This window comes from Pleurodeles waltl, chromosome 2_1, assembly GCF_031143425.1.
Source record: "Pleurodeles waltl isolate 20211129_DDA chromosome 2_1, aPleWal1.hap1.20221129, whole genome shotgun sequence".
NCBI classification, from domain to species: Eukaryota; Metazoa; Chordata; class Amphibia; order Caudata; family Salamandridae; genus Pleurodeles; species Pleurodeles waltl.
In genome coordinates, this window is record NC_090438.1 from 777,487,350 (window position 1) to 777,504,743 (window position 17,394).

A 17,394-nucleotide genomic window follows, 5' to 3' on the forward strand; every position below is an offset into this window, starting at 1 on the left:
CTAATGCCACCATGTGTGCGCTGTATCTAAGATACGGCACACCATGGCGATAGTTAGGGAACTAGCATCAGAATTTTTTACGCTAGTTCCAAGCTTTGCAGGATTAGAGTAAAAAATGTTGACGCTAACCCTGCAAAGCCCATTGGGGCCCATTATAAACAATGGTGTGCCTCCTCTTAACGTCTTCTCTGAGCATGTGTTAAAAGTGCCGAAAAAACATGATGCAAAGAATTCTCTTAGATATTTTTGCACCATTTTTTCGACCTCCCTAACGGGTGAACGACCCCCTTGCATACTTCTGCCTGGCGCAGGCATAACGTAGCACAAAGGGTTACAAGTGGCGCAATGCATGCATGGTGTGCCATTTTCGGCCTTGTTGAGCCACATTAGTGTAAAAAAAGAAATGCCGCTAATGTGGAGCAAGGAGGCGCTAGGGGCACTTAAATCTGCCCCCTAGTTTTCTCTTTCCTCTCCAGTAACCCCCTTAAGTTTAGAAATCATTATTATATTTTGTGGTGTAGTTATGTTTGATTTACGATTGTGGTGCTTAGGTGCCACTAGGGAAACATATATTTCAGTAAATAAGACTACACAGCAACAGGTAGATGCATCACATATTCTTAGTTCACCAAAAGAGCTCTCCATACTACGCAATTCCATAAACTGGTTGGAGTTTGCCATATGTCGTCATTGGAATTAGTAATAGGCAATATTAGAAAAGGCACTGGAGCTGTGGCCATTATTTTTTTCCACCTGTCCAGAATTCCCTTGGGCAGCCCAGTATTTTCAGGCTGAAATCCATTTTCCATTATTACATCTTATACTGCCATCTTTCGCTCCATGATTACTGTAATCAAGCAGCCAATAAGGTCGTTGGAAGCAAATTCCAATAGTGGTTGGAAAATATACCTTTACTTGATTAGGGAAAACTCTTTGTGACTGGCTGGAAAAATGCTTATCTGTTGTTCGTTTATTGTGGTGGGTGTGTGTGTGTTTGTAGGGGCAGCCTTCGCTACTTTTACCAAGCATTATATATTCTGTGTCCGTACGTGGACTTTTTGCTCAAGAGAGGGACTTGACCTGCTGATACTCATGACGTACCTGTTCTGTGTGTTTTACTTAGGCTTTTAAAATCATATCAGAAAAGGATTGCCATTGTCAGAGCATTTATTTTCTGGTCTCTGGCTGGCTGGAATCTTCCATAAAACCTCTGAATCTATGGCTAGATCCAACTTGCTTTCAGCGGTAGTAGAGTCCTACAGTCATATTGCTTAAACTATATTGTGTAAGCAGAATTTGTATTTGTTTGTATAAGCCAGCGAAAGTATAGTCCTTACGGCTCAGTTCCATTGATTCCGGTATACAATTTGATAATTTGCCTCACAAGGTCACCAACAGAGACTTTTTTGTGACTGACATCTTCTAGAACTAAAACTTTAATTGAACCACAACAGAAGCTTATCTTGCTGGCAGAATAGCTTCTAACCAATAATAGCTAACTTCTTTACACAAGCTCTTTTCCCTCAACTGTCGGAAAAATACTAGAATATTGGGTGGCTGAAACGCTAAACTTACACTTGCTTTTGACAACAGAAGAGACGTAACAGCTCCCACTAACCCTTTCATCTTGTTCTGAAAGAATTAAAGCATTCTTTTATAATAAAAGCAAACAAGTTTGAAAAAACGGTTTTACCTGGCTTTATTGGTTTACATTTTGGATATATCTGAAAGCTGGGTACATCTTTTTTTAAATAAATAATCTTTATTGATGTCTTACAACTTTTACCATCAGGATCAAGACATCAGCAATATCAGTATTATATAAGTTTCATCAATACGCTCTTAACAACTAGTATAACACCGCCCCCTGCTCTTCTAAAACTATTTTGTATACCTATACATTTTTATACAACACCTCAATTGGTATTGTGTAACTTCATAAAACCGAGTTAATGGGAGTCCTAGAATCGGACCGTTCGGGTGCTTCCTCAGTATTATAGTTTTTAAGATCTGTTAGCATGGTTGCCCATGACATGAGGTCCTCTGCAAGTTTATCATCAGTGTGCATGTTTCATTCTGATTTCTTCTGCAGTGGCCCACTCTATAGTATCCCTGAGCCAGGCGGAGTAGGAGGGGAGAGGGTGGAACTCATCCACTTAACAGCTATGCGACGCTTGGCCAGTATCAAACCTAACACCACTAACTTCCTACTAAGTTTCTTCTTTGATGGGGAAGGGAGGGTACACAAACGTATGTGCTTTGCATCAGGTGACACTGTCCAACCCATTGCTTTTTGGAGGCTATTTAAAACTGTGGTCCAGTAAGGGGAAAGGGTGCTACAGTCTCACCCCATGTGAATGAAATGTGCCTTCAGAGTCTTGCAGCAGGGTCACCTGTCAGGGCAAGTAGGGTAAATCCTACTCAACGTATTGGGGGGACAGATATGTTTGGTGGACGAAATTATACTGCATCAGTTTAAAACAAGCATTTGTACTTGCTGTGCGGACTCCCTCATATATGCGCTCCCAGTTCAATTCCACCCCGGACCCAGGGCTGTCTAAGGGTAGAAAGGCTTACCCGTTTACACCTATCTGCCCACAGAAAGTCAGTCAACAGACCGTCCAGTTAGCGGAAAAAGTTCCTGGGGATTTAAAAAAAGGTACTTTGCAGGGCATATAGACAACAAGACAGAATGATCATTTTGGTGATTGCCGCTTCCCCCATGAAAGAGAGTGGTAGGTCTCTTCAGAAGCAGACAGATGCTTTAAGGGCCATAAGAACCCTGACTATGTTGAGTTCTAAAAACTCTGTCTCCTTAGGGGCTAAATATATCCCCAGGTATCAGACATCTCAGGTTCACCAGGGAATCCCTATACAGGGCAAGTCTTCGGCCTCAACTCTCGTTAAGGCACCTAGAAAATACAGACTAGAATTAGAAGGGTTAACATGCAACCCAGAAAACGTTTCAAAGCTCTGCATCGTTCCCACGAGTGGTGGGACAGAAATGGACGGGCTCCAGAGATAGAGTAAGGTATCATCTGCGTAAAAAGAGACCACGTGTGTAGTGGCCACCAATACAATTCCCCAATGGTGCAGCACATGGCGCAAACGGATCACCAGGGGTTCCATTGCCAACACAAATAGAATTGGCAAGATTGGACAACCCTGCTGGTGCCCCTATCCAGTTGAAATGGGTTTGAGATCAGTCCCCCAGTCCGCACTGGGACACGTGGGTTTGTGTACAATAAGTAAACCAATTGGATAAATAGGGCGTCCAACCCCATCGCACCCAGGACCTGCCAAAGATATGACCAGTTTAAAGAATCAAAAGCTTGTTCGATATCCAGGAAAGCCAGGGCAAGATCTTCATTAAGGCATTGTGAGGCATGATATACGTGTGCTAGTCTTCTCAGATTGTGTAGCGTGTTTCTCCGTAGGATAAATCCCGATTGGTCTGGATGTATGAGGGATGCAAGAGGCAGATGGAGGCGATTGGCAAGTAGACTACTTAGGAGTTTAACATCCACGTTAAGTAGAGAGATTGGACTGTATGTCAACCTCATAGTAGGGTCCTTCCCTGGTTTATGTATCATTAAGACCTCGGCTTCTCTTAACATTGGCAGAAGATTCCCTCTCTGGAGGGCCTCTTGAAATACCTCCAGGAGCTTGTCAATGAGAATATCTGAATATTTTACATAAAGTTCCACCTGGAAGCCATTGCTCCCCAGAGTCTTGGCCAATTTTCCTTGCACATAGATCCACCAGGAGCTCTTCTCGGGTGAGGGGGTTCTCAAGAGTCTCCCTAACTTCTGCAGATAAAGTAGGTAATGGAGTATCAAGAAGGTAATCTGTGATGCTATTGGGTGGGGGGTGATCTCAAACCGTGTACACCTCACCCAGGTGAACTCGAAAGGTGCCATTGATTGCTGTTTGAGTATAAACCGGGAGACCCAACTTGGTGTGAAGAGACAGATTCAGACCCTTGGAGTGCTCCTGCGCCATGAATCTGGCGAGCACAGCACTCGTTTTGTCCCCTTCCGCATGAAGCCTAGGCAGAGAAAGTGTATTGATCAAGACAGCGCCATTCATCTAATAAGGACAACGCGCTCCCTGCCAGTTCTCTAGGCGGTCTGGGTTTGGGGGAAAATGCTTTTCAATAGAACTGAAGGTCTGTTCATTTCGAGCAATCTCTCTCTCAAGGGGACTTCTTACTCCGTAAGTAGTCTTGAGACATACCTCACAAATTACTGATTTCATTGCGTCCCAATCAGTTACTTTGTTAGAGGAGGTACCCCAGTTCTCCTGGAAGTTGTGGGTCAGGGCTTCCCTAATCGTGTGTGCAAAGGGGGGATCTGCAAGGGCTTCGGCACGGAGCCTCCAGAGCCATATTTTGGGTCTGCCCTCTAATCGACCCACCTCAAACAGGATTGGAGAATGATCAGACAAGTACATGGGTAAGTAAGAAATACAATGGGCCCAGGGTGCTAAGGAGTCCAATATCAGACCATAATCCAATCTGCTATGTGTGTCGTGGCCAGTGTATAGCATGAGAATTGTTGAGCATCCGGGTTGCGGGTGCGCCAAGGTCAGATAAATGTAACTCACTCATGAGAACATGTAGTGCTGTCGTCAAATGAGGTTTGGTATGTTGTCTTGGAGGGTGACGGTCTTTATTACCATCCAATACACAATTATGGTCTTCTGCCATGATCTCCTTGGCCCCTAAGTATGGGGTATCTGCCTGGACCACCCCAGCTTAAAAGTTCAGAGAGTCAGTGTTGGGGGCATAAGTGTTAATGAAGCAAATCTCCCTACCATCTAGCACTCCGTGTAATATGATAAAGTGTCCCTCTGGATCAAGGACATAGTGGCAGTGTGTGAATGGGACCGCCGGGCCACCCAAATCAACACTCCTCGGGCATAGCCAGAAAAGTGCGTTGCATGTAATAGCCCCCTCCAGCGTTTACAAAGAGAAGGGATACAAGTACTCCATGTGTGTGTCTCTTGTAGGAGGGTGAAAGATACTTTATATCTCTTCAAGTATGAGTGTCCCATCGCCTTTTTTCCATTGGGGCTATACTACGGACGTTCCAGGACAGCAGTTTAGTCACTTGCACCATCATGAATGTGAGAAGGTATAACTATCCCATGCCCCCCCCAACTCCTAAGAACAAAGCCTGACCTCAGTGCCCATCTACAGGGTGAGACTGTCGGTTTTCCTGAATGTAACAACAATACACAAGAGCAGAGTCTATCCCATCAAACCAAATAGCTTCAGTCGATTGCATGAAAAAAAAAAAAACTCCCCCTACCTTTATATTGAATCCGGAGCTTTGCCGGAAAGATGAGGCAGCATTATAGACCAAGGCCCTGGAGTCTTTTTTTGACCGACATAAAGGTCTTTCGCTGCTCCTGCACTCACTGTGTGTAATGAGGAAAGATGGCAATGGGAACTCCCAGATACATGTGGGGGCTCAGAGCTCCGTGTGCTCTGCAATATCGCATCCCAATCTCTGAAGATGAAAAGGCGTGGTATTATGGCTCTTGGAGGAGCTCCGGGTCTTGGGGCGGCACTAGAGCTCTATGGGCATGCTAAATGGTATAGAATTTTGAAAGGCGCTTGGGTTTGAGCGTCATTGTGATCCAGTCCTCCAGAAACAGCTCCACGGAAGGCCCCTCCTCTCTCTTGGGGAACCCGACAAATCGGAGATTGTTCCTCCTGGATCTTCCCTCAGCATCCTCCATGCGTTCAACAAGGTGGGTTGGAAGTTTCTGGAGTGACATGACAGTGCTGCACAGATCACAGACCTCCTGGTGTAGCTCCACCACATCACGTTCATTCTGAGTTACTCTATCAGATACTTTACGGAAGTCTGTTCTTAAAAGGGAGATGTCTCCTGGGAGCGATTGGCTATAGTTGCTTATTTTATTTGCCTGGGTTGGTCTCAAATGCTTATTGTTTCCCATGACTGATATTATGTTGCAGGGTGACCTCTCAGCCTGGCAACGTCCACTAAGGGCCTCCCAAGGACCCCCGAAGCAAGGCACACTGAATATCACCCCAGGGGCTCCTAAGCTAGGCCATCAAGCAGTCCCAACGTGGGACACCCCTCCAGGAGGACCCTGCACTATGATTTCAGGACGGAGAAAGCGTGAGGTGTAGGACAAAGAAGAAGGCCCTTAAACACAGCCTCCCAAGAAAAAAATCCCCCTCAGACCAGGTCCAATATTCCTGCCCGTATCCCTAGCAGGTCTTGTGTAGAGAGATCAAGGGGACCAAAGGGCCAAACAGAGATCGCCCTCCTTGCAGCGTCCAGGCATGTTTTGATGATCGTGGCCCCCTGCTCTACGTATCCCTACCACTGGATCTTGCCTCCAGTGCCATCCTCCCCTGTTGTTATCCAGGTCTCAGGGGACACGCTCACTCAACCCCCACATTCAGGCACCGGGCCTAGCAGCCAGTTTCACTACTGGAGGTCTCTGCCCGCAATGCTGGTTTCTGAGCGCAGCTCCCCTCAAGGCTCAAAAGGGTTCTTGGCCATCCCGGCACTCATGTCACTTCTCCTGTTCCGGCACAGTCCAAAGCCGGGTCACCACTCTCCAGCATCACCCATCTGCCCTCTTCACCCCACCGGGCTCCCCGGGGCACAGCAGGTGTGCAGGGGATCAGGGGATTATCCCAGAGTAATCCACCAATCTAGGCCAGAGACCGTAAATCACTGGGTCGCGGCTGCAAAGTGACGGCCGGATGCGGGGCTGAGTCGATCGCCGTCAGGGAGAACTCCTCACGTCTTCCCCCAGGCCCTCAGGATCGTTGGGGTCACCACAAACTATGTCCCCTTCTCGAGCTGTGCATGGGGGAGCAGGTGCACCACCACAGTCACCTGCGTTGCCGCTGGGTCACCGCTCACCAGGTTGTATACTCGGGCTCACCGCAGTCGCCCCAAGGCCAGAGGGTGCAAAAACAGGAGCGGACGGACAGAGTTTATAAAGGATTAAGGCAGGATCATCTTTGTGTTTGCGGGAGCTTGCGAGGGAGCATCTAGACAGCCATCTTACTTGGCTCCTCAGCTGGGTACATCTTTGTTATTCACAGAATGTGCGGGGAAACATAATAAATAGTCATAAACATTGCCTTTCCATTATTCCTTATTGAGGAACCATTGGGAGAGTTCACTGATGGCTTGCATTCTAAAAATGTGCAGGCACTGTGCAGATTTCTCAAGGCTCAAAATAATTTGTGTTTTAATGATCCATTTAACAACCACAAGCTGAATATACTGTACAATATATACAGCACCTTCAATGTGTTCATGGTCATGAGAGAGACCGAGAGGCAATGCATTCTCAGTCAAAGTACGCCTATGGGAATCTCAGTGCACACCGCATTCTTTAGGAGAAATCCACATTGCACTTACAATAAAAACATGAGATGCAGGGATGCCCCCAAAAAATCTGCCAGCGGCATTCCTTTGATTAAAACAAGCATTTGCAATGCAGTGGGTCTGGCTTTGGCTTGATTTAAGGCTATTAACGTTGTAAAATCCTAACTGAACTTTTTTGTCACTTAAACTAAAAATTAAAATTAAAAAAGTTGACATAAGCGAGCCAATTCAAAGCGACATAGCTACCATGAGCATAAGCGCAAAGGACAGACTCAAAAGGAAAAAGAAGTTTGCTCGCAGTCAAACGTATCGGCAATCATGCAATTATCCATGTAAGTCTGCAAGGCGGTAACAAAACTGCCCCAAGAAGGGACAATCATAAAGCATTTCCCAACAATAACAAAGAATTTTTGAACGGCAAGCCCACAAATGAGTAAAAGTGATGGGCATGCGTGGGTGTGGTTAAAAGCCCATAATCCTTACAACAGGTCAAAGCGCTTGCACGCTCCGCATAAAAAGCAAGATGTTTTCTAATGATTCCCAAACAAAACACCTTCTCTAAGAGAATCATTGTTAGTTGGAATAAATACATCGGGATAGTTTTCACCAGAGTATCGCTGCAGAGCACAATCAGCCAGGGACGTGAGTGCTTGGATCGCATTCATTACTTTGTATTGTTGCATATCTTATGGGCTACCCAACATGGTCAGCATGACATTAAACATTGCTTTGACCAGAGAGTGCAGGACAACAGCAGCCATCTTGAAATGTGACCGGTTATTCACTTCAGATAAGCATTTACGTTTTTCTGATGTTACAAGGGACAAAAAAAATGCAAGTTTATAAGCTGGTAATATATGTATTAACATGCTTTTCTCAGTAATTTACTGGTCTGCCTACTAGTCGCTGCATTCAGTGGCTGCATGCAACAGCAGTTGGGAGCCAGTGGCACTTACCAGATGGCGTTTCATGCGGTCACCTGCCCGCCCTCCCCTCACACTGCAAAACAAATGTACACCCGCATAACTCCAATACTGTTCTTGGTGTCTTGAGCAGACTGCCCCAAAACAGTGCTGAAAAGTGTGTTTCTATGCAGTATAGCATGCTAGCTGTAGTTAGTGCTGCTACCAAACCTGCACCACATCTTGGCTGTAGTGTACAGATGAGAAGCAGATACACTCAATAGCAATAGCTGGTGTAATCAGCTTCACAGTTGTTAGGAAATTGACTCCTCTCCATGTAATTTTTAATTACTGATGGTGGACGCTACTTGAATTGGTAAATAAAAAATAATAACATTTTAGCACAATAGAGGTCTTCTGGTGTTGATGTTGGAATGGGGTAACAGGAGCAAAAGCAGCACACAAATGGTGGGTTGGAGTGAGAAGCACAAGAGTGAGAGTACTTCTCAAGCATGTGGGCGAGTGCGAGCACCACAAGTGTGGGTGAGAGGAAAGAGCAATGTGAAGAGAGGTAAGAAAATCACACAAGGTAGACTGCTTGAAAAAACATGCACTCTTGTGGAGTACTTAAACAGAAAAAATGAAGCATAGAAGCTAACCAATCAAAGATAAGGAGGAGAGGCCATGTTTCATGAGAGGGACAAACAGGATTTTGGCAAGCTGAAACAAGTAAAACCATCAACTACAAAACTAGTAATTAAGTCTGACAGTAAAACAAACCATTGGTAAGCAATTGGTAGGCTGCAACCCATTGTATGTTCTTGGTAAGCCCACAATAAATATTTTGCAACCAGCCAGTTTGTTCTGTCTGGAAAGCAGACCAGGCTCTCCCTTAAAGGTGAGTTGTAACTATACACTTAGGGGCATATTTACAATAAAGTGGCGCAGCACGGCACTGTGTTAATATTGGCAACGCCGTGCTGTGTCACTTTAGAAACGCAGGGATGTCCCATATTAACAAGAACATGGCGCACCTCTGTGTTTCCCCCTGGGCCGGGGGTACATTTGCTGCCGAGCGCCAATGCAGCCACTCTTGTGCCATGGTGCAAGGATGGCTGTGTTGCAGGGGAGACTATTTTTGCGCAGAAAGGGGCACCTTCCTGCACAAAAACAATCTTCAATGACAATTTGTTCTCTCTATGTGCAGAACGCATCACACATAGAAAGAGCAAAAAATTAGGAGAAATTAAAGCATTTCTCCCATTGCTTCATACTAACAACACGTCAGGGGTGGCCTTAGTTTTTGGCACTGCCTCAGATTTACGAAAATCACAGCAACACCCATTGCACACCCCTTCCATGCAAAGTGCTGCATGTTATGGGGCTGTATTTACAAGGTGGCATTAAGCCACAAAAAGTGGATTAACACGACCTTGTAAATACAGCGCAGTGCACAGCACCACCGGAGCATCACAAAAGTGACACTTCCATGGCGCTAGGGGCTTGTAAATATGCCCCTTAATCTGCAAAATTGTATATGACGTTTTCCGCCTTTTCATCCAATCTTTAAAGTCTTGATTAATGCCCCATTTGGGACTCTTCGCAGTTGACTGGAGCATGTTTAATTTGGGATTGTTCACAGTTGACTGTAGCATGAACACCCACTTTAATTTCCAGTAGATATTTCATGAAAATTTATTTGAAAATGCTATATAATTTCTTCAGAGCGGAATCATCCACAGATTGATATAAATGGTTGAATATTCCTCTCTAATCTTAACAAAATTAGAGGATTAAAAAATAATAATAATAATCTTTTGAAAGAACACAGGATACCTTCTCAATGTCTTTAGAACCTAGTTGTGAACTCTTTTTTATGAATCACAAATGCCATTTAATACTGTGTCCACAGCCACTATCTTAGTTTTTTAACATCACAGGATCTTTAAAGATGATTCTAGTGCTGTGTCTTGTGGATATTTTGGGATGTTGTACTAACAATTGATTAATTTTATAAAACTTTCTTATTTTATTTGTTTGGTGCATTATTTATCATTATTGTTTTAGACATTGTCTGAAGTACCCAATCCTTACTTAATGGTTCAAATGGACTTTTTAAGGCCTTGAGACTATGACAGCAAACTGCAACAAACAATGGGTTTTTTTTGCACTTTTTCTCTGCCATGCCTCCAAGAGCAATTAGATTTTCCTGCTTTGGGAAGTTCAGGCAAGACTCACTCAAGCAAGACTAGAGATGGGTCTGGATCAGCTGCCACTTATGTGAACTTCAGAACTTTTTAATCTTTGTTCTTCAACTAAAGCCGATCACATGACGAACATGCTGCAGGTAGTCTTGGGACATGAGTGACGTGATGCCTCAACTTTTCTATGGAACCAGTTCTGTCAGCCCCCATATCAACATTTACCCCAAGTTCACAATATACGTTGCTCACAAAACCACAACCAAATAACATCAGTTTTCCTTCCCAGAAGCTGAATTCAGAACAATGTAGCTTGCCCCATTATTGGACTTTGAAAGTTTCACAGAATCATGCTTGTGCTCAAAGATCTCTGCTGGCTCCCATTACCTGCATACATCCTTTTCTAGAAGACCTGCAACATATGCAAAGTGGTCAATGATGGTACCCCAGTATTATCTGGCTTCCTGAATGTAACATCAGGTGAACTCCAAAAAACCAACAGCAACATGATCCACAGGAGATACAAGAAAAGGAAAAAAACAAGGCATCTGGCCAGCCCGGCCCTCCACGGTGTGGAAGATTACCCAGTTGAAATCCTCCAAGTTCCTTGGCAAACAAATCAAGAAAGTGCTCCTTAAGCAATACCTCGTCAGTTTGTATCTCCAGAGCCATGTAACTCTGCTCCATTGTGCTTCTGTATGGGAGAAATGCCAAACTGCTCGTCGTCCATCTGTGTGATATTCCCTCTACACTGTACAGTCCCAATTCTTTTAGAGGACGTTTGCACTTTGTAAAGCTACTTACCAACTAACACACATAAACACAGTACATCACTGTAATTATTAAGCTGAGTATATGAGCGTATGACTTTTTTTTAAAGCTAACAAGGGCACAGCTCTGCCCACTCAATATGTGGAGCAATGCAGGCCTATTTTGTAACCTGTGGTAAGTCTCCTGGATCAGACATTCTAATGTGTTCTGATAAATAATAGGTATCATAAAGGAAGACTTATAATACCCTACCATACCTTTGGTTAAGTCCAAAATAATTTTGCTTTTAGCCAGTGTTTTAGTAATACTGGTAGGGGCCCGGTAGCTCCCCAAGCAACAAAGTTTTACAAATCAAAACAAGCAGTGACAAAACCAAAAGACTTGCACCCAACTCTACATAAACTGGCTTAGCTAACGCTTGCTTATATTGTATCTAATGCTAGACTAGAAATACAGCTACCTAGCACAGTCCAAAATAACAACAATCAGTGCTCTAAAACGACAGCCATGGAATCTTATATAGCAGTGAGCGTGAAATTTAAACAGAGAGGAATGTTCGATCCCAGGATTGAAGGCTGAGACTCGTGTAGACAAGAGCGTTGGCTAGAGGTATGTTTCCTTGCTGAAGTTTACACAAAGGCAAATTGAGCCTACTTACAGTCCTATTTGACTGCCTGAGGATGACACAGCCACTGAGGTACAAAGACAGGTAACACAGCTCTGTTTTTACTGAATACTGCTTCTGTTGTTCTACAAATGTACACAGGTATCAGCAAGGCTATCTAAGAAAATCATAGTAGGGCCCTTTTGGTGCCAAGGTCAATTTAGTAGCCAAAGGAAGGGAGGGGTTGGGAAACCAATGCAAAGGAATCTTAAATTACTATTAAGCTATTGCTGTATTTACTGTTGTTCTGTTGTTCTGTTTGTCAGTTATTGCTGCCACTATCTTCTTTATTTTAATAGTAATTCCTATTGATAGTGTGTGCACTAGGATAGGTTTAGATTTTCATAAAATATAGACATGTATATCCCCAGTGTAAATTCTTGAGTGTTCATTCAAGATGAAAGGAGGCCTGGGGTCCACAACAACTATTCCTGAGTCTCACAAGACTGATTGTTACCTAATATGAACTGTATATTTGTAGCGCTGAGGGGGTTGAGGGAGATTGCAGTCCATTAGGTTCTCTGACTTATGCTGGTTTATTGGCTGTCTTTAGTGCTAGATGGCCTAGAAACCCTTTCTCAAGCTGTTATCGAGAGAATTCATAAAAACGGATCGGACCCACCTACAAATGAATACTCCCTTTCCTATTCTCAAACTGCTCCTCTAAAGATACTGCAGCCAAAAAGGGCCAAAACATTTGTAAACGTACTCTAATTTAGAGCTGGAATAAGTTCATCACCACCCATGGTTATCAAAGGAACGACAACACCCTCTCCTAGAAACTAAAGGAGGGATGGACTTAAAATGGAAAACCCATAGGAAACAATGTTAAAGTAAATTAACTAATTTCATTTTTTTTAAAGATATACAAAATTATTTCATTGTTAAAATATATAAATTATAAATATTATTTTTAAATAATTTAATGCCTTTTTCAACTTAAAAATAAATATATCTTGAATAAAAAAAAAAATGTTGTCCTTTAGTAACCTTTAGTACACAACAAATAGATATAAACTTTTTACTTTAAGATGGGTTTAATTTTTTTAAAACAAACCTTCACAAATTGACTTTCAAATGCAGTGGTGAAGTCACTTCTAGCAGTAAATTTCCAAACATATTTGAAGTTATTACTGACTCCACCCACTATTTAAGGCAGGTGCGGGCATGTAAGCCTGCACTTTTGAGTGACTTTAGACTCATTAATGATGAACAGCCAAATGTAGTAAAGTTACTCAAATGTGTTAGAGTAAACTTAGACACGTAGATTTAAGTTTATTTTTGTGAATAGGCCCAATAGTGTTTTTTATATAAAATATAACATTTGTAACCATCCAAAAGTAATGCACACAAAAGGGTCACATCCCTGCCGGGCCACTAGACTTAATTTACATAATGAGGCCAGTAAAGAGCACCCCTGGCTGCAAGTGAGCCATCAGCAAGAGCCTAACCAAAGCAGGTGGAGGGATGCTATCCTGCTTAGACTACAGGATGGTGATACGCCAATCTCTGGGCACACCAACAATGTTGTTTTGGAGCACCAGACTTGTGGTTTTAAGAGTCCTTGATGACTAGGAGTTATAACAACTGTTGCCAAAAAGCAAAAGTAACAGTTTACTTGCAGGGAGGAATGGAAAGATGTCAGGGGTAGTCCAGCTGCACACGTGGTAGAAGTCTTTCATCCTTACAAATGATGTTTAATTATGCCTCCCTCATAAGACACCTTTACTATTCCATTTCCATCATTAACTCTTTTTTTTTTACCTTAAGCATCGGACTTTCACACTTCTCCAATATGAATTATCTTCATGTGTCTGCCAAATCGGGCTATTATCTACAATATGATATTGCGTTTCTGCATGGAGAAACCCTGTCTGGCTCTGCTATGCGTAGAAAGCTTGACCTCAATCTTATCAAACATGATCTCTTTATTTGTTGTTAACAAATCCCTGAACGCTGTCTGCCTTAACCATCTGGGTCTGAGTCACAGTCAGTAACACCCCTGCAGATTTTCTATCCTGAAACTCCTTAGTAAACTTAAAGTGAGATTAGAGCAGGGGTTGCCAACCTTTTCTATATTTAGGGCTACTTCTGATCAGTGAAAATCATTGTGAGCTACTGAAGGCTAAGCAACTCACTCATCGTAACCAGACAAGCTCATGTCCAGATTAATTGACTTTAACCACTTCTGTGCATTGGACGGATGGAAGCCATCTGACGCTACAGTGCTCATGTGCAAAATGTTTAAATGTGAGAAAATTAAAATGTAGAGTTAACTTATTCATTAAGGCAATTTTTCATTTTAGTGTTCTCCGGTTTAAAAGCATGTGTTAAATACCTCAGTGCTCCAGTTCTTGCTGATTTGCCCCTGCCTCAGTCATACATCTGAATGAGCTCTGCTCATTATCTGGCCCAGCTATCAGCAGCCTGATGATAATGGTGTAAAATAAACACAGCCTTCCCTTAACTTTAATAGGAAAATGCGACCTTGTGCTTATTTAAAAAAGAACTCAAGGCCTCAAGGTTGTGAGCTGCTCTGAAGGTGTCTGACCAACTGGTTAGAGACTCCTGGTTTAGACCAATTGTTGTTGTTTAAGACAACAATTTTGTGTTATTTCAGTTATTTATCTGTGCAAAAATGCCAAAGCATTTTCATAGTAAGGCAACTATTATTGGCGTTCTGTGTATGTATGTGGTATTTGTATAGCACAGACCTAACAGAAAGGCAGCAGAGCTCTGCAGTTGAAGGCCGTGATAAAGACACTAGCCCTTAGAACATGCTTAAGGTGTTTTGGGGGAACTGGGAGGGAGGGAGGATATTTAGGGGTAATGAAAGTCATTAATTTGCCCATTAAGTCAAGTGGCTAGTCCATCTGAAGGGACATTGGGAAAGGGCCACTGATCTGCAACATTCAAGCACGCAAAACACTACCCTCAGATTCTTCTGTGTTGTCAGTGAGCAATCACTGGCACCCACTGTTCCCAAGAGTCCTTTTGACATTGCAAAACGTTTGCTTTATATCTGGACGTAATCCTCATAATCCTGTATACAGCCCAGAAGGGTACATCAGCAGACATGCCTTAGCAAGCCCCAAGACCAATTTAGGCCTGATATTTGTGTTCTGAACCCTCTTGTGCCTTCTCTGTGACGATTGCTAAGTGCCTAGGAATCTCTGTGCATTAGAGATATTTTCTTTAATCTATAGGTTCCTTTCGCTGATGCTTCAAGTTTTCTTCACACCATTTAGGGCACTTACATCCCAACATCTACTTGAAAGGTGAGGAACAGCACTGTTAGCTGGATCAAGCAGGAAACCAGACATTTACTGAATATACAGTTCGACGCAGTCAAGGAGAAAAGGAAAGAGTAGAAGCTAGGTGTTCTTACATAGTTAACAAGCATTCTTTGGACAGTAACTCATGGGTGGGCAATCTGTGGACAGGCATTTTGTTGGGCATATTATAGCTCTCAGATTTTATTTGTGTTTTTACATTTCTGTTTTGAATAAGAGGAACCCTTGACATATGCATATATGGCTCTGTATTAGAGCTTAAAATGTTTCTGTCTTCTTAAACATCTTAACATTATACAAAAACATTTTAGTAGCCCCTCTAGTTTTATAAAGTTTGTTTGTGTATTTTAAATGTATCTTTTATTTTTCTGACAGAATTCCTGCAAAGTATGATGGGATTTGGGATAAAGGATCTCTGGTAGCAATTAACCCATGTGATAGGGAGCGGTGAGTACAATTATTGGCTCCACTCTTTCACTGATTTATACGTTTTGGCAGGTAAACTGCCACTGAAAATTGCAGACTCTTTTGACTGAGTCTTTCTACTTTCATAACATTTTGCATTCTGATCAGCCAATTGACATGAAGATTTTGGTAAGATACCAATGTCAACAAGTGCTTCACTTTACTTATTGTGCTCAACAAACAGTGGCACCATTCCACCCACCCTATTGCAGATAATTCCACTGACATTGCATTAACCAAACTCCTGATATTCTCATAAATGACTTTGTGGAAGGGGGTTATTTAATTTCAAATTTCACAAAAAGCGGTATTTTACTGTTCATTTTTCTAAATTTGTTGCACTGAAATCCCTAGGCCTCTTAATGGCACCTGAAAAAGCATAGGTCTGCCACTGAATCCAGAAGCATTATTCTTCTGCTGCAGAAAATGCATGCATATGACCATCAAACATCTATGTAGCCTGTAAAACATCTGGAGGCACACCAGACAGCTCTGTGTCACATAAAAGATACAGGCCCTCATTATGACATTGGCGGTAAATTCCGAATACCACTGCAGTGACTGCCACCAGCATACCGCCGAGGAGGTGAACATCTGTCTGCCAGATTATGACACGTACACACAAAACGGCCAGAGAACAGCCACAACCACAAATCCGCCAGACCCACCAAATGTGATAAACTGTCGGAACTACCACCCATACCGTTATGCCACCAATACTACACCCTCCAAATATTGACCCATGAATCAGCACAGCGGACATTCAACGACAGTGAACCATTGGCGGTGCACATCACCAACGCGAATATGGCCACCCAAATACAAAACAAGACAACATTGGCCAGAACAAAAAACCCACACCTGACACAAATACACACACCCCACACACCCACCAACAGCACTATAAAACACACACCAGCATCACCCACAATCCTTTGCTAACCCGACAAGATGGCTACACTTTGCGACGCTAATCCAAAAGAGAGCTGCACACACATATCACAACTACCAATTCATCCGACATGCACTACACACCCCACCACATCACACATCTCCCTCTGCACAACGTACACACACCACACAACACCCATGTCCCCACAAAGGCACCCGATGAGGAGTTACGGGTCATGGTTGAGTAAATAGTCAGCTTAGAGCCACAGCTGTTTGGAGCACAGATCCAGCAGATATCCATTGCCAAGAAGATGGAGCTATGGCGGAGGATCGTGGACAGGGTGAACGCCGTGGGACTACATCCACGCACAAGGAACAACATAAGGAAGAGGTGAAACAACCTACAGGGGGAAGGTGCTTTCTATTACAGCAAGGCACCAGCTCGCCATCAGGAGGACTGGCGGTGGACCCCCACCTCCTTCCCCACAGCTGACAGCATGGGAGGAGCAAGTCTTGGCAATACTGCATCCTGAGGGACTCACTGGAGTAGCCGGAGGACTGGACACTGGTGAGTCAACATTGACTACCTATCATCCCCCATGCCTGCATGCCATCTCGACCCTGACTCCCATCACCCCACTCCATCCCACACAGTGAACCACCCCAATTAACAAACCTAACTGCCAAGCACTCCATGCCATACCCAGTGCAAGCACATCCCTTCCAACCCCTCATGTACACCCACCACCAATGCATGCACAGCATGTAGAGCTAACAATCCCACAATCCATCACCATACACAAACAAAGGTGGCGGGCCAGC

General features: G+C 43.4%; 1 protein-coding gene across 3 annotated transcripts in view; it reads left to right on the forward strand.

Moving 5' to 3' along the window:
- Positions 1-17,394, forward strand: part of LOC138259157 (probable thiopurine S-methyltransferase) — a 76,511-nt gene that overhangs the window by 23,452 nt on the left and 35,665 nt on the right. For 2 of the 3 annotated variants that reach the window (XM_069206700.1, XM_069206692.1), the window contains one exon: positions 15,592-15,663. The exons of the other annotated variant lie outside the window; for it this stretch is intronic. In XM_069206700.1, coding sequence (XP_069062801.1) covers positions 15,592-15,663 — 72 coding nt within the window. The remainder of the gene's footprint in view (positions 1-15,591; positions 15,664-17,394) is intronic. 3 annotated transcript variants of the gene reach the window in all.